At 40.8% G+C, this 22,116-nt stretch overlaps 1 protein-coding gene across 1 annotated transcript in view; it reads left to right on the top strand.

Moving 5' to 3' along the window:
- Positions 1 to 763: 763 nt before the first annotated feature.
- The window catches only part of LOC103775882 (laminin subunit alpha-3-like), a gene marked incomplete at both ends in the record, with an annotated part of 43,016 nt that continues 21,663 nt past the window's right edge, over positions 764 to 22,116 (top strand). Inside the window, 15 exons of the mRNA XM_008943356.1 lie at positions 764 to 881; positions 1,491 to 1,609; positions 2,951 to 3,121; positions 4,200 to 4,297; positions 5,672 to 5,787; positions 7,835 to 7,953; positions 8,997 to 9,087; positions 10,105 to 10,236; positions 14,476 to 14,610; positions 16,973 to 17,019; positions 17,807 to 17,906; positions 18,995 to 19,047; positions 19,530 to 19,635; positions 20,423 to 20,522; positions 20,980 to 21,136. Coding sequence (XP_008941604.1) covers positions 764 to 881; positions 1,491 to 1,609; positions 2,951 to 3,121; positions 4,200 to 4,297; positions 5,672 to 5,787; positions 7,835 to 7,953; positions 8,997 to 9,087; positions 10,105 to 10,236; positions 14,476 to 14,610; positions 16,973 to 17,019; positions 17,807 to 17,906; positions 18,995 to 19,047; positions 19,530 to 19,635; positions 20,423 to 20,522; positions 20,980 to 21,136 — 1,662 coding nt within the window. The remainder of the gene's footprint in view (positions 882 to 1,490; positions 1,610 to 2,950; positions 3,122 to 4,199; positions 4,298 to 5,671; positions 5,788 to 7,834; positions 7,954 to 8,996; positions 9,088 to 10,104; positions 10,237 to 14,475; positions 14,611 to 16,972; positions 17,020 to 17,806; positions 17,907 to 18,994; positions 19,048 to 19,529; positions 19,636 to 20,422; positions 20,523 to 20,979; positions 21,137 to 22,116) is intronic.

The following is a 22,116-nucleotide window of genomic DNA, read 5'->3' as shown; positions in this document are numbered from 1 at the left end:
CATCTGTGTTGTGGTTGTTTAAGTTCCAAATGACCCTTGGAATCAATCTGTGTTCAGCCTTTTCTTCAGGAGTAATTTTATTGGTGTGCTGTGGGCTATCCCAGGAGGCTTACAGTAAGATTGACCTTCTTGTCAAATCTATTTTTGCTGTAGTATTTGGGAGCTTTGTGTCTCTGTTATCAGTCACTGTGATACAGTGAGCATCTAAAGAAGCCAGATGGGTCTCTTGGCCATGGGAACCTTGAGCTGATGAAGCTCTTTGAGCTAATGAAGCTCTTTGAGCTGATGAAGCAGTTTGAGCTCTTTCAGATGATGAATCATCCACCATCCAGGAGGATCTCTCCTGTATTATATGATACCCCCAAAACTCTGGGGTGACCTGCTTCTGTTACTTGGGAAGCCTGTTAAATGGCAAAATTATTGAGGAATATTCTTAAAACGAGGGAATGTGTGGGTTAGATGATATCAAACACAATCAGAGGAGTCCCAGTGTGAAGGGGGTGTGCTATTTCTCTTGTACCACTGTGATTTTCCTTGGTTACAAGCACAGCTATGGGGTTGGAAAGCAGCAGAGATGTGCCAGGGTGCTGCAGAAGTCCAGGGATGTGTTGAGCTGCTGAATTCTGAAGGTTAAGCACAGCCCAGCAATCAGTCATGCACAAACCAGAGCTGTTCTGAAATGAGATGGCATAAATTATTGTTGTGTTACTTTTTATAGGGTTCAAAAAGATCCTGATAAGCCCTATGCATGTTCTGTTTCCAGCTCTTCCATGTTGCCTATATCCTTATCAAGTTTGCAAATTCTCCTCGCCCAGACCTCTGGATTTTGGAAAGATCAGTGGACTTTGGAAGAACTTACACTCCGTGGCAATATTTTGCTCGTGAGTATCAATCCTTGTGTCACTGCTCTTTGGTGGGTGGGTTTCTTTAATCATTTGCCCAGTAGCAGGAAAATGGGACCATGGGGCTCACTAAAGATTTCAGCTGCAGTGAAGATGGTGAACGCCAGATACACTTCTCTTAGTTATCCACAATAAATTAGGCACAAGAGGGTAACCAAAAATGAGTGGGATATTTTGAAAGTAGGATATTTTTGAATATTTTTCAGTCTGTTGGGAATTTTTGTTCTGTTTAGTTTGTCTTGGGTTTTGGGTAGGTCAGAATTACAGTGTCCTTCATCCCAGAGTTTCGTGGAAAAGTCAAAATGAAATATAAATGCAAAATCTTGGAGTACATATATATTATGTACATATATATATGAGAAATATTGTGCCATGTCTTATGAGGCATCACTGCATTGCTTAGGAGGAGAAATTTCTTGGTTTTAGGACTATCCATTTTTCTGTGCTGAGTGACACAATCCCTCTTACCATTCATTTACAGGCAGAATTTACCTGAAAGCCCAGGGGATACTTCTTGGTTACTTTAAATTAGAACAACTGTGTTTATTTTCACCCAGAAAAATAATTTTGGTGGTTTTTTTTTTGTAGACTCCAAAGCAGACTGCTTGGAGCTCTTTGGGAAGGAAGCCAACGTTCCAGTGAGGAGGGATGATGATGTCCTCTGCACCACAGAGTACTCTCGCATCCTGCCTCTGGAAAATGGAGAGGTGAGTGATTTTAGGAAAGTCATGGCTAAGGCTTGAAGCAAACAGCATCTGCTTCAGACTGATTCAATAAACTCCTGAGACAGGGAGTAGTTTTTTAGCTATGACTCTTTAAATCTACATCCATAAATCCATAACTTGCTATGTCCAAGTGCTTAAGTAGCTGGTGATTTTTTTAGAGGGTGAGTTGGCTCCTCCCAACTTTCAGCATTCCCTGTGAGGGCAGGAGCTGCTCAGAGGTACCTGTGTTAATTTTTATCATTATTTAGGTACCTCACTTTACTCATATGCATTCAAAGGTGTTAACTGCATTTGCTGAACCTTTTCAATGGACGTGGCAGAACTTGGCTGCATCAGAATTGCTGGTGGGAGGGGAGGCTGGTGAAGCAGATATTTACCCTTCAGGAATAGGTAGCTAGTTAAGAAAAGGCTATAGAAAATGCTACATGTTTATAAAATGCTATATAAAATGCTACAGTCCATGTGTTTGGAAGGTGTTGCTCTGATTTTAGCCAGTGTTGATGGTGAGGTCCCATCTGTGCTGATGGCCCCTGCAGATGGGCTCCTTTTACACCTGATGGGGTTATAATCCAGATCTGAACTCCTCAAGAGTTATCCATTTCTGAGCATATGAATCTGGGGCTGCAGTTTCATCTTAAAGTAGAATTTATTTATTCATGTATCTGTAAAATTTTCCTACTAACATATGGTAGAGAATAGTTTCCACAGAAGAACACTGCTGGTGCTGTCCCCTCTTAAGCTGCTGGCTTCTGCTACTTTAAGAAATAAAAAGATGTGGAGCTGTTGTTTTGAAAGTCAGATAAAGCTGCTCCCTGCGAGGGGATGTTCTAAAGCAACACTGTGTACTTTCTTCCAAAAGACCATTAATACCCTCGCTGGCACCAGACCTGGTAACAATAATATTTTCCAGGAATGTTTGTGCCTTAACCCAAAAATAACTGTGCTCTGGGAAAGAGCCAAAACCTGATGTTTTCACTCAGGCAAAACTCCCATTGACACTATCAGCTGTTAATGTAAGTAGGTGCAACTATTCCTCTTGTTTTTTTCTTAAGGAAATGTGTACTTTTTATGTGTTATACCTACTGTTTTCAAAACAGACAGAGGCACTTTTTTTATTCTTATTTGCCATGTGGGAGATGAGAACTCAGGAGGGTCCAAGACTAACAACACTCTTTTTTTCCCTGGCTTCAGTATGCAACGTGTGGTTGTCACCACAACTATGCTTAGAAACCATAGTAAGTGTTTGAATTCTTGTATCAGTTTTGCTCTCCTGACACTTGCAGTTGATGTATTTTCACAAAGATGTGCTTGCTTCTTTGTTAGATTGTCATATCTTTGGTCAACGGCCGTCCAGGAGCACAAAACTTCACTTATTCCCCCAGTCTTCAAGAATTCACAAAGGCAACAAACATCCGCCTTCATTTTCTCAGGACCAATACCCTTCTTGGACACCTGATATCAAAAGCTCAACGAGATCCCACCGTGACTCGCAGAGTAAGTCCTGTTCTCACTGAGATATCCTCCACAATCTTATTCAGCATCTTGGAGACCAAAAAAGGGCTCTGGGTGTTTTAAGTTTGTAACATCCGAACAGTCAAAATTTACCTTTAAATCCCCACGTTTTCTCCAAGTTCATTTGAGACAAGAAAGTAGCTGGGTCAGCAAAGATTGATGGTTTTATAACACACCATCTGCTTTCCCTGTTTCTGAAGATGGGAGGGGGTTGAGTGCCCCATGGGAGCTGTAAGAAACCAAAGTGCAAATCTAAACTATCTTAGGCAGAGCAGAGGAGCTACATTTATTCAGCTTTATTTGAAGCTACTTTCCCATATTTATTCCAAGACTGATTTTTAGGAAGCAGTACCTGTCTTTCTGAAGGAACAGGACTAAAAGGACATACTTTAAAGGATGTTTTTTCCACAGATTGAGATGCCCAGGTGTTTTCAGTGGATTTTGGGCTATCCAAGAGCTTGAAAGCCCAAGTCCTACTCCTATTCAGTGGGGATATGTAAGGAAATTCAAGGGGAACACCACATAGAAATTCATACACTCAAAGACTAAAAACTTGATAATGTATTGTTATTTTTAACCTTTTTACTTAAGATGAAGATTTGGTAACAATTGGAGGAAACCTTGGGGTGAGGCACTGCACAAATGTGTGTGAGGGTTGCTGCATTGAAAGCAGTTACTTGATAGCACTTGCATTAAGTACCTTTATTATCCTAATTAGATTTTAAGCTGTTGCTCATAAGCAGATGTAAATGCAGTATTTAGTTTACTTGGCAAGCTGTAGTGTAAGGAACCTCTGTTCCTTAGTGAGGTGTAAGATAGATGAATGAAATGTCAAGTATTTAATTAAATTGATAAAAGAGAGTGCAAGTTTTTATGGTAGAGGCTTTCCAGGTCTAGGAAATAATTCATATCCTTAAAGAAAATCTTTGTGTTAAACTTATTATAGAAACAGATGAAAACTGGACAATTTCTGTTCCTGTACCCAAGTCATTTCTTGACCTAATGGTTTGACCATTGTGATAATACAAATAAAGACCTAATTGTGCCTCTTGTTCCATAGTATTTCTACAGTATAAAGGACATCAGCATTGGTGGTCGATGTGTTTGCCATGGCCATGCTGAAGTGTGTCATGCAAAGAGTGCTGAACACCAACACCAGTAAGTAAACTGAGCACAACGTCACCATGAGATGAGAAAAACAATAGATGGATGTTTTCAAATGACCTTTTTTAATTATAGAATAATAGAGTCTTATTAGGGGTTTTTCATTGTCTTGTAAAAAGTAGAATCTGCTAATGATTGACATGTATGCTAATGATGGACATTGTGTATGAAATAGAATAATAAAAAATCTTAGATTTTTCTTTTTAATTACAAGAAGAGTTGGGCAATTGAATAATTTCTTAGAAACCCTTAGTTCTTTTTAAAAAAACTTGGGCTTTTATCACCTTCTAACATCAAGAATTAGAAGCCCAGCTGAAGAACCAAGTTAGTGAACTGGAGATGCTGAGCATTGTTCCTGAGCTGAGCCAAGATCCAACAGCTTCTGATCATTACTAGAAAAAAAACCATAAAACCAAACTGAATGAACTATTCCCTTTCCCTGGGATGTTTTTGGATGTTCATACTGATTTCACAAGGGCTCCTTGGCTCCTCTGCTGTAGGGAGGTGACTGTGAGCAGTCAGGATGGTTAAAACGTGTTTTAAAAGCCTGGTTTAAACCAGCTGTTGCTTTTATCCAGTGAAACAAGCTTTTATCAGGACAATATTTTCAGTTAAGTGGGCAGATGGGTGCCTTCTTTCTAGATGTCTGTGCTGGAGAAAAGTAAATAAGGTGTGAAATCTGTGGGAATGGGAAGCTTATACTAAAAAAATTGATTGCCCCTTTGTTATTAGACTACACAGATAAGAGAGGAAGGTTGGAAGAGGCTTCTCCAGTCTCAGGGTCTTTGCTGCTCCTGGGATTTTGTGGCTATGGCATGATAGTAAGATCTAGCCAGCCCATAATGACATCCTTCTCCTGAAGTGGGCTATTCAGCTAAACCAAGCCAAATATGAACTACATTTTCTTGATGAGTAGTGTGCACTGTTTTAAAAATAGCAAGTGCAAGTACAATTCTGGTTTATTAAAAACACTAATAAAATTATTATGAACAAAGCATAGCATAAACAGTATGAAGGCATGCTTATAAAGGTGATAAATATTTTGATTTACAAGGTCAGCAAGCTTTGGAATGAAGCTAAAATAGGATACATCCTAAATTGTTAAAAGTTTCATAATCCCATCTATTGAATCCAATTATAAGTGTTCCTCATAAGCAATCTGTGCTAATAAATTTAGGATCACCTGATTAAAGTAATCAGTCATGAAGAATTTTAGGAAGGTTCCAAGATGTTCCAGTATTACTGTTTTACTCTTTACATGCTAGCTTAAGCCCTGTCATTTTCACACTATTCTTGGATTTCAGTAAAACGAAGGAAAAAAACCTTTAAATCCAGTTTTTGGAGGATAAGAAGCTTTCCTTCCTGCAGGTTTCAGTGTGATTGTCAGCATAACACTTGTGGGGAAACCTGTGATCAGTGCTGCCCTGGGTATCATCAGAAACAGTGGCAGCCTGCAACATCTGGGAGCACAAACAGATGTGAACGTGAGTAGCCTGAGAGGGAGAGGTGGGTGAGAATGAGCCACGTGCTCATGGAGCACAACTGGTGCACTGCAGGCTTTAATACTTTGTCTTTACTGAGAAATTCGTTCCCTACAGTCATCAGGAATAGATGATTTATGTTCTTCTTATCAAACAAAATAGAAATTCATGTGAGGAAAGTGGAAGCCTTTGCCCCACAGAGTGAGTAGTCACGTTGGAGAAGTCCACTGCCCTTTTTCCCACCTCCCCTGTGTTTCATTGTGTTGTTAAAGATGCACAACCTCATGGACACCCTTTTCTTTTCCTCACCTGCCACTCCTGAGTGTAGCCAGTGGATACAAACTCTTCCCAGGGTAATCTTAAGAGCCAGAGATGTGTCTATATAATTAGTCTGAGGAGTAGAGATGGGTTGTTTAATCAAAGCTTCAGTGCTAAGCCTGGATGTTGAGGGGTGGAGAGGGGGAAGATGATTAAAATATTTGATAGGAGACAGGCATGTTGGGACATAATTTTTGGACAAAACTTGAAACCTCATTGAAATTCCCCTCTTTGAAAGGAAAATTTTTTTCTGCCAGGAATGGGATAGACAAAGAGCATAAATAATGTCATGTATTTTAAAGAATGAGTTTACCAAAGATCATCTCTGAGATCTGCAGCCAAAACAAGGTTGCTTCTGAACGACTTTTTGAAAAGTAGCCTTTTTAGTGTGGATTGCTCCTAGCAGTTTGAGGTGATTTGTTGGGAGTATTTGCCAGGTGCAGATCTCCTTTTCCTGGCAGGCAGTAGTGAAGGAATTAAAGCAACCTCATTAAACTTCCCTGGAGAAAAACTGATTGAAAGAGGTCGTTGGGAACTTTTTGGGATAAGCCCAAGCTTTTGCTATGGGTTTCCCAGTATTTTATGGGTCAGCAAATGGCTCAAACTGGTAAGACACTCCTTGGTGAGGTAGAAGGGTTTCTGTTCCCCTCTGAGAGAAAATGCTGTTACTATAATCAGAGCAAATAATTTCCTCTTCCTTTTTGAAGACATCCTTGTGAGCTGTAGCTCACAGATGGTTTGGCCCTAGAGGCAAGGAGCTTTTATTTACTGTGGAAATCTTTTTCTTGAGGGATGTTCTCCTCTTCCTTTTCTGACTTAGTATCTGGACCTAGCATCTCATTTGTGCAGGGTTTTATTTCCTGGAAGAATGATATGAATAAAAAACCCTGAAGATCTTCACGGGCTATCACAGCCTGGCTTGGGAAGCCACTCTTGACTTGTCTGGTTCCTGTCAGCCAACCAGAAGGGAACCTGTTGGTAGGACACAACCTTGTCATGGCCACAGCCTTGGCCGTGTTGTTGGCAGTCTCTAGAAAAGGGTTTCTTTGTCCTAAGCTATTCACATATAGAGGTGTAGAGGAGAGAGAATAATCCAGTTTGCTTTCTCCTGACAGCACAGCAAGGCATGGAGAATCAATTGTCCCTGAATTGTGCTCCCAGTTGTGCCAGGTACTTGGAATAGAGTTTGGAAGGATTAGTTCCCATACGTTTCCCCCATGATGGAGAAAGTAGGCTCTTAGCTTTGGTTTTAAGGTGCTTTCAAGATCCCATTGTTTCCCAGAGTATCTTATCCCCTGCTCCAGATGAAGAGAGGATGGAATCACAGAATCATGTAGGTTGGAAAAGATCCTTAAAATCATTGAATCCATCCATTAACCTAACACTGCAGGTCCACCACTAAACCATGTCCTAGGTGCCACATCTCCACATCTTTTAAATCCCTCCAGGGATGGTGACCCCAGCACTTCCCTGGGCAGCCTGTTCCAGTGCTTGACAACCCTTTTGGAGAAGAAATTTTTCCCAATAACCAACCTAGATGTCCCCTGGCACAACTTGAGGCCATTTCCTGTAAAATCATAGCTTTATGAAGTCAAAACTGTAGGAGTTTCGTGGGAAGGGTTCCCTGCAGTGCTGAAACATCACCTAGCACCCTAAACTTCTTTTTCACCTCTGCCACATGACTGAATTCCAGTGTGATAAATAAAGCTGACCTGGAATATGACTTTTGCAGCCTGCAATTGCCATGGACATGCCACTGATTGCTACTATGATGCTGGTGTTGCTCAGCGTGGAGAGAGCTTGAACATCCATGGCCATTATGAAGGTGGAGGAGTCTGCATTAACTGCCAGGTAAAAAAAGGTCCTTTTTGGGCCATGTAGACACAGGGCACTTGAAGAAGGGCTGCAGAGTTGGGACTGTGCCCACACCAATAGTTTGGAGGCTAACCAGTCTAGCTAGCTTCATTTCCCTGATGTTGGTACTGGTGCTCCAAGCAGGGAGAGAGGTGCCTGAGAATAATTTACATTGCACAACACTGGGGGTTAAATACAATTTATACATGTTTTTAGACATTATGCTCAGCCTTGGGTGATTCAAATAAAGCCACACAATGCAACAATTAAAGCAACTCCAACAATCCCCTTTCCTGTCATTACAATCTGAACAGGAGGAAGTAAAATTAACCAGCTAAAATTCCAGCTCAGGGCAGCTGAATTTCCTTACTGCAGCAAAACACAGAAGGCAGCAGTGAAGGAGGGCATAGGTTATATCAAGAAGGAAGCTGGTGGATATTGAAAAAGCACAGAATCAAAAAATGGAGCTCTTGAAGTCATCTAGACTAGTGCTCCACTCAGACCAAGGCTAGATGTGAAGTTCTATCAGGATGCACTGAGGAGTTTCCAGCTGAGTTCTGAACATTTCTAAGCAAGCAGGTTGCACAGACTCTGGCTGATCTTTTACAGCACTGACTTGCTTGCTTGGTGAAGAGATTCTTCTTACTGCTCAGTAGAAATTTCCCCAATTGCAACTTGTTTAGTCCTTTGGCTCTGCATTTTTGACAAGAGTTGGCTCTGTCTTCTGTGGAGCTGCCTCTCAGGTAGAGGAAAGCTGCCCCATTAGACACCTCACCCTCCTTCAACATCTCTTCTCCAAGCCAACCAAAGCCATTCCCTCGGTTCCCTCTCTACAGCTCCAGACCTGGATGGTGGCATCCACCTCCTGGTGGTGATTAAAGAACACCAAAGAATTCATTCCAATTATATTCCATTTTTTTTAACCTGTGCTGATCCTTTCTTAGCTGTTTATAGCAACAGTGTAAAGGATGTTATTGTTTCTTGATGCTTCCAAGTTCCCCTTTTTACCTCCTATTCTCCTTTTGGTTTATTTTCTGCAGCATAACACAGCTGGGATTAACTGTGAGAAGTGTGCAGAAGGTTACTATCGTCCTTACAGGGTTCCAGTGAGGGCTCCTGATGGCTGCAGACGTGAGTTCTTCTCTAGTAATTATTTTCTTGTGGTTTGGGTTTTTTTTTTTCAGCCATAATCAAGGCATAGGATGCATCTTTTGGGGAGGAAAAATGAAAAGGTGGCCAAAAGATGCTGGAGAACAACTGGGAATTACTTTCTCTGTTGCTTCAGATCCTTCTAATGAGATTGTCCTCAATTTAAGTGTTATAGGAGCCTAAAGGTTCAGACCAGCAGCAGGACAATAAGAGGGAGCAAGCCAGAAAAGGCTGCTGAGGAGAGAGGATCCCATGAACCTGGGGTGCTGCTACACAGCCCAGTGAGGAGCCCTGGCTTCTAGGAAGCCACTCTCATCTCCTGCCCTCATGACCTTGCTTTTCTTAGCTCTCTGATGTGCATATGAGGTGTCCTTTGACTCTTGGTCACTTGAAAATGTGATTCTATAGCTCTAAAGGTCACAAGAATCCCCACTCCTGTTCTATGCAGTGTTGAACTTGAGGGCTAACAAATGGTGCAATGGGATAATAATCATGATAATAATAACATTTCAAAAAGAAGCTGAGTGTAGGTAAAATAGAAGAGCTGAATTACAAACAGGCTGAAGGAGCCTTGTGACAGGGAGGAGGAAGCTGCAGTTTGTTGTGTTGAAGGGAATGGGAAGGCACCAGAGCTGTGGCATGCTGCCATGAGGATGCACATGGTCTGTAAGGGAGGGTGATGCTCAGCCTAGAGCATGGAGAGATGAGCAGACACCACAGAAAAGCTCATGGCTGCAGTGCTGTGGAATAATAACATTTAGCTTTCTGAATTCAAAATCTCAACAGTCTAAGAGCAGAGCATCGTCTTATTTCTAAGGGGCATCACAAAGATTATCTGGTGCTAGAATGTACTTGAAAAATACCCAACAGCAAATGGTAATTCTTTAAATGATGGGGTAGCCACAGCTGCACATTTCCTCTCCCAGTGCCACTGAGCACTGCTGCAGAAGGCAGAGGAACCCTTTCCCAAACTGGAGCTCACTGCTGCCTCTCTCCCAGCCTGCAGCTGTCCCCTGGAGCACGCAGAGGGCTGTGAGGAAGGCTCTGGCCGCTGCCTCTGCAAGCAGAACTTCCAGGGGGAGACCTGTGAGCGCTGTGCTGAGGGGTTCTATGCTTATCCATTTTGTGTCTGTGAGTATACAAGTAGAAATGAGCTTTTCCCCATAATTTGAACGTGCATTAGCAGGTTTCATTGTGCTTGACTTGGTGAAACCATCTGGCATTTCATCCTCACGTGTTTGTGTGTTCTGATAAATCAGCTGTCATAATACTGAACAGAGTCTGGTGTATTTGGCCAAACAATTGTTACTTAAAAATCATAGAATCCTTTAGGTTAGAAGAAAACTTTAAGATCAAACAATTGTTACTTAAAAATCATAGAATCCTTTAGGTTAGAAGAGACCTTTAAGATCAAGTCCAACCATTAAGCCAACACTATTGAGTGTGCTGCATTCTCACAGTCCTGAGTGCATTTCAGAACATCTCATTTCTCATTTCATGTCATTTAAGACATCTTCATCAAGGCTACAGCCTGTCTCTCAGTAAGCCCCAAACACCAGACCTAAAGCCCTGCACAAGTTGTTTAAATATGTCTCAGGTTTTTGGTTATAAAAACCAATTGAACTGGGATCTGGGACATGACTGTAGTTAGAGAGAGGGGAGAAAATGGTTGTGTTCTCCTTGACACTTCCCAGGATTTGGAACTTGCATAGGTGATCATATTTGGAATATAGAATATTTGGAATATTCTAAAATAAATAAAATAACTCTAAAATAGCACCTATGTAATTCCTGGCAGAGCATGAAGCACTCAGCCACGCTAAGTCATTTTTGCTGGACTGCAGGTAGGGGCAGATACATGGTTGGAGGAAGGGCTCCAGTTTGTTCCAGATTTTTTAAGAGGTGGTTCAATGAAAAGGTGTTTGTAAACCCAAAGAAAAGAAAAGATACTAGAAAAAACTGTGACACAGAAATGCTGAGTGCCTCTGTTTATTTGAAGAGGTTATAGGATGCTATCTAATCCTGTTGACTAATTGAAAATTAGATTTTTACTTCTAATGAAAAGAAATTAAAGTGTTGGGAATTCAGAAAGTTAAAAGCTTTAAGGGCTCCAGTTTGTTCCAGATTTTTTTAAGAAGTGGTTCAATGAAAAGGTGTTTGTAAATCCAAAGAAGAGAAAAGATACTAGAAAAAACTGTGGCACAGAAGTGCTGAGTGCTTCTGTTTATTTGAAGAGGTTATAGGATGCTATCTAATCCTGTTGACTAATTGAAAATTAGATTTTTACTTCAAATGAAAAGAAATTAAAGTTAAGTGTTGGGAATTCAGAAAGTTAAATGCTTGCCCCATAAACAAATGATAACAAAGTGTAACATGAGGATTGTGTTTGCTGCTTAAAAGCTTCTGACTCCATGAACAGATTTGGAATGTTTTGTGACCTCAGGAGGAACCTTTTTCTGACAGTTGATAAAACAAGTGTTGTTCTGGGGCGAGATGTGAAGTCTGACTAAAAGAGAGATACCATGATAAAAATTAAAGGAGGCAATCAAGGCAAAACAAAGGAAAACACAGTGTAAAAAATGGGATGTTGTTTGGATTCAATGGCTAGGGTAGAATAAATCCTCCCCATAGCATGTGTTGTAGGTTATCACGTGTTGGTGGTCAGGGTATTGAATGAAATTCATGTGTCTGTTTCAAACACACCTTGTTGTTTCTTTTGTTTTCAAGATATTCCTGCATATCCTTTTCCTTCTCCAAATCCAGGAGGTGCTCTGGCTGGTGACATAATAGGCAAGTTTTCAGTGTGATTTCTTTTCCCCATTTCACTGTTTTTTTTCCCCATGTTGCTGTTTTTTCACCTTTGCTCTTTCATGGAGATTTATGGATTTATGGATTTATGGAATGTAATTTTGCCCCTGTTGGTATTTACCTTTCAGAGAGAAACTTCTTGCCACAAGCTCATCATACTGTCATTTTCATAGCAAACAGTTTAGTGGGCTAATTTAGGAAGGGTTCTGGATCAAAATAAGTTTATCCAACCTCTGGCAGGCATCTCCAGAAGAGGCTGACTTGTCTGGGGCTCTTATGAACAGATCCATCAAGACTCTCTGACATGTACAACTTGTCAGCTGCTTTGTGCTGTAAATCTCTCCCTTGAAGGCTCCCTGGGCTCTGCTCCTGGACTGTCCTGGTGCACCTGGGAAATTGGGCATTGCCCTTGGCAGTGAAGGGCTTTGATTTCTGAGAGGGCTACATCATATTTCTTCTTTAGCCCATGACAAAGCTGCCTGAAATCCACACAATGATTCTCACAGGGAGATAATACTTTTTACTACATATTATTATACTGTAGAACATCATCACAGCTAGTGCTTCATCACCTGCAATGCACTTTTTATTTATAAAGAATTATTTTGTTATTATACTGTGTATATTATAGATTATATTATCACCTGCAATGCACTTTTTATTTATAAAGAATTATTTTGTTATTATACTGTGTATATTATAGATTATATTATTATATTTATGATATCATTAATTATATTACATATATTTAAATTTTACATTATTATATTATTTACAAAAATATTATTTATAAAGAATTTATAACTTTAAAAAGCCTTAAAACCTTTTCCAGGTCATAAAATCAACATTCTTCCCCCTTTATTTCTATTGGCTTTAATAGAACTGGAGTTTATGTTGGCAAATGAAAAATTGTTTTCTTCTGTGAACGTAGCAGGGACTTTGTTATAAGCAGGCAGCACAAATCCACTTATTGGATTGTAAAATAAATCCAAATTGTCTTCTTGAAAGCACAGTTGCCATCACAGCCCACAAAGCCTCAGCCTCCTGTGCCACTTACCTCCTTCTTACAGCATCCAAAATAATTGCCCTGGTCACATAACCCCCTCTCACACGTATCTTTAAAAGGGTGAGGAAAGAAAACTCCAAGGAAATATAAATAAACAGGAGAAAATAGATATTTAGCTATTTACATTTTCATCTGAATGTGCAGGCATCAGAGAGGCAGCTGAGGCTGCAAATTTGTGCTGACAGACTAAGCACAATTCCAGCTTCTTATTATTTATAAAACAAGATTTGCACCTAAGAATCACACAGATCGTTTTGTCAGCTCCAGAGTAGGAATTACTAAGCACTGATTTGTGCAAAAATAGGAAGAGTTGGGTGATTTTGTGCACTAATTTTGTTTCTTTCTTTCCTTTTCCTGTTGTATGTAGAAGGTGGCTGCAAACCAGGATATTTTGGCCCCCAGTGTCTGCGTAAGTGTTATAGGGTTTTTTTAACACTTGGAATGCTGTGCTCTGGTGTAAATACCAGTCTTTGGCTTCCAAATAAAATAGGCACTTGGAGATGGTAAGGCTGGAAATGTTTTCTTTACCCCTCTGCTCTCCAGCATGCCAGTGCCACGGGGCAGGAGCGCTGGGCAGGGACTGTGATGGGAACACTGGACAGTGCAGGTGTCGAACTGGATTTGGGGGTTCCTCCTGTGATTCCTGTGCAGCTGGGTACTTCCACTACCCCTTCTGCCAGGGTGAGTCAAATCTTCTCTTTCAGCAAGACTCTCCAAAATACAGACCCAGGTTTTATGCCTAGAGATTTAAGTTCTTTCGCCACGAAGATGTGGCAAAAAGGGAATCTCCCAAAACTCCCAAAAATCAAAGAAGATGAAAAATGTGATGAGGAAAATGTGAGGATTTCTATCTAAATACACCCCTATTTCCTTGATTGCAGTTTGAATCACTTGAATCCAGTTTGGGGATGGATTTTGTAACATTAATGAAATTTAGAATACTCTTGGGAACATTTCTGTTACTTAATGTTGTTTTTTATGAAGAACAAAGTAAATTGTGTTTCATTTGAGTCTGCAAGCTCACTTTGAAGCATCAGGCTGCCCTTTCTAATCAATACTAGAAAACTGACTGGTTTTAAACTTTGTTAACCATCTCTGCTCTGTCTTTTTAGGTATTCTATTAGCCCTACCCCCTGAGACTGTAAATCCCAACCAGAAATTCTTCCATTTCAGCCTTAAGATGTTGGAATTACATTCAATAGTTGGCAAAACTTAGGGTTGGTAAATCAGATTCTGAGTTGTGACAGGCCAAGTGTGGTGCTTCAGCACTGAACTCAGTAGTTCCTTTGAGCCAGATTCTTTTGCTCTTTCATTCATGTCTCCCTTGATGCTGAATTATTACTGATGTGGGCAATAATAAAAGCTGTTACCAACCACAATAAATCTGATAGGAAGACTTTGGTCCTATTGAGCTTTTTCTTCTTTTTCTTTTTATTTTAAAGAAAGGTGAGAGCCTGTGCAGAGGCTGCCTCTGAAATGCCTTTTCTGGTTTGCAGTGTGTGAATGTAACTTGGCGGGTACCCAGCCTGAAATCTGTGATGTTTTTGGGAGGTGTCTGTGTCGCCCTGGGGTAGCTGGACTCCAGTGTGACAGCTGCCAGCCTGGCCACCACTCATTCCCCACATGTCAAGGTAAGGCTGTGTTTCCATAGTAGAGAATTATATAGTCTATTTTCTCCAAGGCTTCTTTTTCTTTCCATATTTTTTGGCATAGCCACAGTCTTACTAATATCCAAAGGATCTGAAAGCTGTTTGCACATTTGGGGTAGCTGGACTCCAGTGTGACACCTGCCAGCCTGGCCACCACTCATTCCCCACATGTCAAGGTAAGGCTTGTGCTTCTATAGTAGAGAATTATATAGTCTATTTTCTCCCAGGCTTCTTTTTTTTTTCCATTTTTTTTGGCATAACCTCATTCTTACTAATATCCAAAGGATCTGAAAGCTGTTTGCACATGGAGACCTATATCAACCAAGCATCCCTGACTGCTCATGGCAGAGCAGAGCTGTGAAGGACTGGTCTACTTTAGTAAAGGGTCTTTGGTACCTTGTAAAATGTGTGCTCTGTAAATCTGAAAATGAGAAACTCCAGTTTTGCCCTTCACAGTGATTTTTCCCTGGGCTGAAGGGAGGCACAGAGCTAACCTCTGTTCATGTATCTGTGAAACACAAGGTTTCTAGTGGTAGGACAAGAGGAAATGGGTTCAAGTTGAGCCAGAGGACGTTTAGATTGGGCATTGGGAAGAATTCCTTCACTGACAGAGTGGTGAGGCACTGGACCAGGCTGCCCAGGGAGATGGTGGGGTCACCATCACTAGAGGAGTTCAGAAAATGTGTAGATGTGGCACTTGGGGACGTGGTTTAATGGCCATGGTAGTGTTGGGTGATGGTTGGACTTGAGGATCATGGAGGTCTTTCCCAACCCTAATGATTCTGTGAAACATGAGGGGTCTCCACAGGGCTTCAACAGTGTTCCTGCTGTAGCAGTCCTCTGCTTTTGGCCCTTCTGTGCTTGTTCCCACCCTATGAACAGGCAGCATAATCCTTGGTACCCTTGCAAAGCTATTTTATATTGTGTTACCTCACACAGTGGGGAGAATAAATAAACACTGCATAACTGTGTCTGATGGTCTGGAGTAGATTAACATTTTAAAATGAAAACCATAACCCCAGGATTCTGTGTTGGTACACACTGTTCAGTGGGTTTAAAGTACTCTTAAGAGTATTTTTTTTCTTAGAACTGAATCAGGTAGAAATCTGAAAGGAAATCAAACCTGTATTGAGTATTTTTGATATATTCTGTCACTTCTTGGCTGCTGCACCTAGAACTGGTCTCTCTGCTCGTGCCTTGCTGAGCTCAATAGAACCTTTATTCAATAGGAGTGGTCCCAAAATAAAGCTCTAAACAAATGAGTGTTATTAAAATGAGGAGAGAATGCACTCTAATGTTCCATCTGGGAAGGGACTGTGTTGTAGGTGAAGTTTTTGGAAGCTTCAGTGTTTATATTTCTTTTATACTAACTTCCTAGCCAGCCCTGAATCTTTCCAGGCATCCTTGAAGTAAACACAGTGAAGTCAGATGTCCTTGGCTGCAGCAGAAAGAGGAACTGAAAAGGGGAACCAGGAACATGAACGTGGAACAGAAAGACAGGGTTTGTTTTATATTTCTCTCAGGGAGCCAGTTCTGCCAGTATAAAGTCCAAGTGGTTAACTGCAGTGCTTGGCTTGTACCTGGGGCAGCTGAGATTGCCAGCTGGGCTGGGAATTCAGGTACCTGTAAAGTATGACCCTGTGGAATGTCCAGGCTTCATTTCAATACAATTTCAATACATTTCAATACAATTTCAATAGATTTCAACACAATAGTAGAGCTCTTAGCCTAAAGTAGTGGCCAAAGTTTGTTGTTTTAGTCTGACAATAGCTTTCCTTGTGGTGTTACATGCCAACTCCTGCAGTGCACTGTTTGCCAGCTTGTAGAATTCAGATGTCAGCAGTTTTTACCTTGTGCTTAATTTATTTGTGGTTAATTTGCTTGTGCATCATTGCTTGTAAGCTTCTGGTTAGCCATAAGCCCTTGCCTGCCTCTGTGGGTGCTGTTTCTCAGAGATTATTTTGTAAAGATGCTGAATACTTCTGTCAGGGGATGTTCTTTTCATTGGAAGATGGAATCCTGACCCTTCCACGTGTGTTCTGCAAGGAATCAAACCAAATCTCTGAGCTGGCTGGGTGAGCACTGCAGCCAGCATGTCTCAGTTCTGTATTTTTCCCAGTGACTGCTTTGCAGATGAAGCCAAAGTGTCTAAACCAGGCTAAATACACATTTCAAAAATCATTATTAAAGGCTTCTGCTGGTCTTGAAGTTGAAGGTATTCGAGTCCCTCCAAGGTGACTGTATTAAAAAGCCCTTTCACACTCACACTGGCTACATCTGCACTAATCCCACAGCCCTGTTTTCAAAAGATCTTTCAATGTGTTTATTTTTTAATTTCATCAAGGTGTCAGCAGTGAGTGTGACCCTTCAGGCAGCGTGGGTTCTCAGGCTGTAAGTAACCTACCCCTGCAGCTAATGTGAATAATTCTCTGCCAGAATAATTCCTGTCTGAATAATTTCTGTGGTTTTTTATCTTAAATATGGAATTTTTATACTGTTTATGTCTTCGTGGTGTGCTGGAATACTAATCTATACATGTAGATATGCAATATAAGCTTATGGATGTCTCAAAGACCTTCAGGTTCTGGGTTGCAACAGGACCCTTCAGCATCAAACTGTTCTTGGAAGCAATATTCTCTTTGTAACTGTTGCTATTCCACTATTATTGTCACAAATGCAGAGATTGATGGTTATCAGTAGTAGTATATTACCAGCAATCCCAGTCATTGCTAAATTTGTAGCAAAGAAACCCCAGAGGGTGAGTCTGAGCAGTGGAAGAAGGGTCTGTGTAGGTTCATGTGTACAGCTCTGTGTGTCTTCCACCAAGAAAGGAAAGAGTAAACGTGAAAATTGATGATTATTTTTAAGGAAATTTGGTGGGGTTTTTTTGCAAAACAATACTTCAGAGCTGTTCTAAAAAGTTTATGAAAGAATTGGAAAGTACATCCAGAGATTTTGAATAAATTAGATGTGGAGAAAATAACCCAGGGTTTGAATAGTGCTGTGCTGATAATATGAGAGAAAAAATCTAAGGATTCTGAGTCAGCCTCAGCTTCCATGCCCCTGGAGAAGTCACTGAACTGCCTGAGCTGTTAATTATGTGTTTTTTCTCAGTCCCAAAGAGCAGTGTGTTTTATATTAAACAGATAAACCCATATTAACTCCTCTCTGCCCCCAGGGCTATTGTCATTGTCTTCAGCACGTTGAAGGTCCTACCTGTAGTAAATGCAAACCACTGTACTGGAACCTGGCCAAGGAAAACCCAGAGGGATGTACAGGTACAGCTTCAGAACACTTTTTTTTTGGCTTATGGAATGGGTCAAATTCTTTTTAAAGTCATCTTTGCTGGCTAGCACCATCTCTGGAGCTCAGTTCGTGTCACAACTCTGGTTTACAGTGTGTTTTTCATGCTGCTTAATTCTAACAGCAAATTACTCAGATACCAGCAGTCACTTTTAGAAATCAGAACATAATTTCATGAGTGTTTGCTAGTGCTGGACTGAGACCAGAAGCTGGTTAATTGCTTTAGAAAAATATGTGTTTTCATTTATTACCATCCTCTAGCTTGCAAAGTGAAAAGCATTCTCCTGGCCTCAGGGTGTGACCAACCTGCTGTGGTTTATCTCTGTACAATACTGATGTGTTTGCCATTTTCAGCATCCAATTTCCTGTTTTCCAACAGCAAGTTGATGTTTTTCAGGCAGGTAATAATAATTTTAAAGATTAAAAAGGATAAAGACAAAAAAAAAAATCTTTAAAAGGCTTTTTCTTCCCAACTATTTCCTTTCCAACAGGTTCCACCACAACAGCCACCCAGCTAGGATGAGTAACCCTAAGGCTAAGCCAACACCCATATCACTACATCTCTGGCTCTAAATCTTTAAGTACTATCAGTCTGAACATCACCTCAAAGATTAATTACTGCATCCTTCATATAATTCATCTTCTCTGCCTTGGAGTCAATAGTGGGGTTCCCCAAATCTCTAGGTCAGCACAACTCCTTCCTGTGAATTGAGCTGGTCTCAGAGTAGAACTGGAGAACAGAAGGAGCCAGTCAGAAGACCCTATTTTGCATCAATTGCCTGAATATTTAACACTTGTAAATCCCAACTCAAGATTGGTTTTGTTAAAATTTAGGACAAAACACAGCAGTAAATTGCATAGCCAGAGATGTCCTCATTCTTTCCCCTTTGCTCTTTCTTCTCCCTTTGTGTCTGTATCCAGCTGCTGGTTTGAACCTTCCAGGGTAAAATCCACTTTGTTGCATTATGACTCAAAATTGCAGATTTAGTTGTTGGGGTTTTTTTTGGGTCTATTTTGTTTCCTGCCAAGTATTCTGCACTTTGTCTTTTTCTCCTCTGTGCAGCATGCCAGTGTGATGTGAGTGGAACACTGAGTGGAATTGGAGAATGTCAGCAGGTAAGCTGAAATTAGAAGAAAAACATGAATTAAATTGATTTTTAGAAAGGTGATTTTTTTTGTAACATTTTTTTAAGGCATTTTGGTGTTGCATATAAATTTTTTTATGACATTCTAAAGCTAATTTTTGATAATTATAATTTTTTGTAACATCTTGTAAGATATTTTGTATAAGTTATATAAATCTTAGTGGTGATTTTTGCTTTTGCACGTGAAGTGGCTGCTTTTATATGGCAAACAAGCAATTTATACAGAACTTTTAAGTATCCTAGGGATACATACAATTATTTTGTCATCTTGAGTTAATTTATTTTCTAGCCTGCTCATTTTAAATGATGCATGACAGAAAGTTATGCCCAGATAACATGTTTTTGTTAAGATTAGACTGTTTTTCCTCTTTAAAATTAGAGGGATTCCAAGCATTGCAAGCTTAAAGTTCTGAAAAAGGTGCTGAAACCTTTCTGATGAGATTTTCTTCACAGGAAAATGGGCGTTGTCACTGCAAAGCCAATGTTTGTGGAGATTCCTGTGACACTTGTGAAGCTGGTTATTATGCTCTGGAAAATAAGAATTATTTTGGCTGCCAAGGTAAGGTGCTGAGGTTCCTGAGTTACAGAATCACTTTGGTTGGAAGAGACCTTTGAGATCATCAAGTCCAAGCATTAACCCAGCACTGCCAGGTCACCACTGACCCACATCCCTCAGCATCACATCTCCATGGCTTTTAAATGTCTCCAGGGGTGGTGACTCCTCCCTGGGCAGCCTGTTTCAGCCTTGACAGCCCTTTTTGGGAAGGAAGAGGTGCCCTTTAGTTTGTGCCACCACAAGTCCTGTCTCCTGTGGCAAGTCATGTTGCTCAGTATTGCTTAAAAATATTCCTGTGCTATTATAGTGACACAAATCTTCTTGTTGTGTGCAATTTTTTTTAATATAAATTAAATATTGGTGCACCAGACTCTGAAAAATTAACATCTCATAATTTTTGTAAGTTAGGCTCTGCTTGTTTTGGTTTTTCTTTTGAAAAATAATTGTTCATCACCATATGGCTCTAGAAATTCTGACTTAGGAGCAAAACATTTGAAGGGCTGCTCTGCAAAACTGTGGTCCTGCATTTAGCCATGGGGCATGGCTTATGACTTGTGTTTATTTTTAAAAGTGCCTTTTGTCACTGAAAAGCCAGAAAAAAAGCTCTTTAATGCATGTGTGGGAACGAGTTGAAAGAGTTTTGGGGGAGAGGAGCTGGAGAGGGGCTCCAGAAGGATGAAATGAGTCGTTAATGGTGTTGAATTCATGGAAAAGGGGTATTTTTTTGGTAATAACTTTGATCACTTCTTTCTCCTGATGGGATATTTGGCTTCTGGTCTTTGCCTGACAGGGTGCTGGTGTGATGCTGGAGGATCCCTCAGCACAGTGTGTGCTGAGCCCTGGGGTGGCTGCCAGTGCCGGGCACACGTCGTGGGCACAGCCTGTCAGGAGTGAGTCTGGCTGGAGCTCCTGCTGCCTCCTGCTCCAGCACACTGCTTTTGGAACTGCCCCTTGCTATGCTTTCGTGTGAGCTGCTGGATTTGTGGCTAAATAGGCTTGGAAATGGTGTTGGTATTGATATTCGTTTTGCTGGGCAGTTTGCTTCGCTTATTTTAATATGATTTTGAAGCTTATTTCCTTAAATAAGCACTACCTGTTCTGCAATAGTGTTGCACTTGTGTCTGTACACCTCTCAGCAGTTAGGTAGGAAAACATATGTAAGCTGTAAAAGCTTCTGGAAAGAGAATTTGCATTGCATCCACTTTATCTGTTCTGAATTCATTAGCTGCTGCAGGATTCCTCAGTCATCAGTAGTTCCCCTCCTTTCCACTGCTTCAGGCTCTGAGGGGTGGACCACACAGTGACTGGTCATTCCTTGCTGTTTTGTTTTTTTTTTCTCCTTGAAAGACCTGAAAAAAACTATTTTTTCCCTGATCTGCACCACATGAAGTTTGAGATTGAAGATGGTACCACTGTCAAGGGAAGGGGAATTCGTTTTGGGTATGATCCTCAGGAGTTCCCTGGCTTCAGCTGGAGAGGATATGCCCAGATGTCTTCTATACAAGTAAGCTGGGATTTCACTCAAGGCTTTGGGGTGAAAACATAGGTGTGGGGTGTGTAGGTCTCTCTAGTGCTGCTCTGTGTGTGTGTGTGGTCATGGAAAAACCAAAAAAAAAGGAGAAGATCTCACTGATCCAACCCCTTCATCCCTGTTTGGATTCGTGAGTGTTGCTACTATTGTAAGGCCATTGATTGTGCAGACACATCTTCTTTAACAATATTCTTTGAGGCTTTTTTTTGGTGAGAAGAATGCACTTTGCAATAGGTATAAAGAAAAGAACTAATAACTTTAAAATTAAATACTAAGGGCAGAAGTTCTTGCTGTGCCAAGGACAGCAAAGCCTGGAAACAAACTGAACAACAGCAGAGGGAATAAAGGAGGAAGAAAGTCACATAATTTAATTGTCTGAGAGGGGACCTGTCTGTCTTTGGGCTTAACTCCTAAGCAAGTGAACCAGGATCTTCAAACAGTAGATTTGGGCAATAAATGGGATTTGCCCACTCTTCTGAAAAGTGGTAACTCTGGTGTAGTTGTGTCCAGCCTCCTTAAATTGCCCAAAGCCTCATAGAGTACTACAGAGACGTAAGCACATAACCATTGCACCAGCATAGTCATTTCCTTTCTGCTTTTAATTTTTTTCACTCTTTCCTCTTTGATCATTTGTGGTTTTTTTTTAATCCCAGAGCTCCTCTTTACTGGTCCTTCAGAATCACTCCACGTTCACAAAGGCAGGCAGCTCCCCAGTAGCTGTGATTTCTTAACTTTTGCTTTCTAACTCAGCTGCTTTTTGCATTTCATGTCCAGTGGCATTTTGGAAGGAGGCAGTGGAAGGCCTGAGGCTCTAATCTTTCTATTCTGCATTATTTTGCTTACCTGGACAAATCTTTTCACTCCTGTGAGTGATTGTCAGCTCCAGGCCCTCCTTAGTTAGATCTTTGCATAACAGACAGCCTCACATCCTTCATTTCAAGGACCTTTCCTTA

Source organism: Merops nubicus, unplaced genomic scaffold, assembly GCF_000691845.1.
Source record: "Merops nubicus isolate BGI_N331 unplaced genomic scaffold, ASM69184v1 scaffold5757, whole genome shotgun sequence".
In the NCBI taxonomy this organism is placed as follows: Eukaryota; Metazoa; Chordata; class Aves; order Coraciiformes; family Meropidae; genus Merops; species Merops nubicus.
This window is presented reverse-complemented; position numbering and strand designations above follow the sequence as displayed.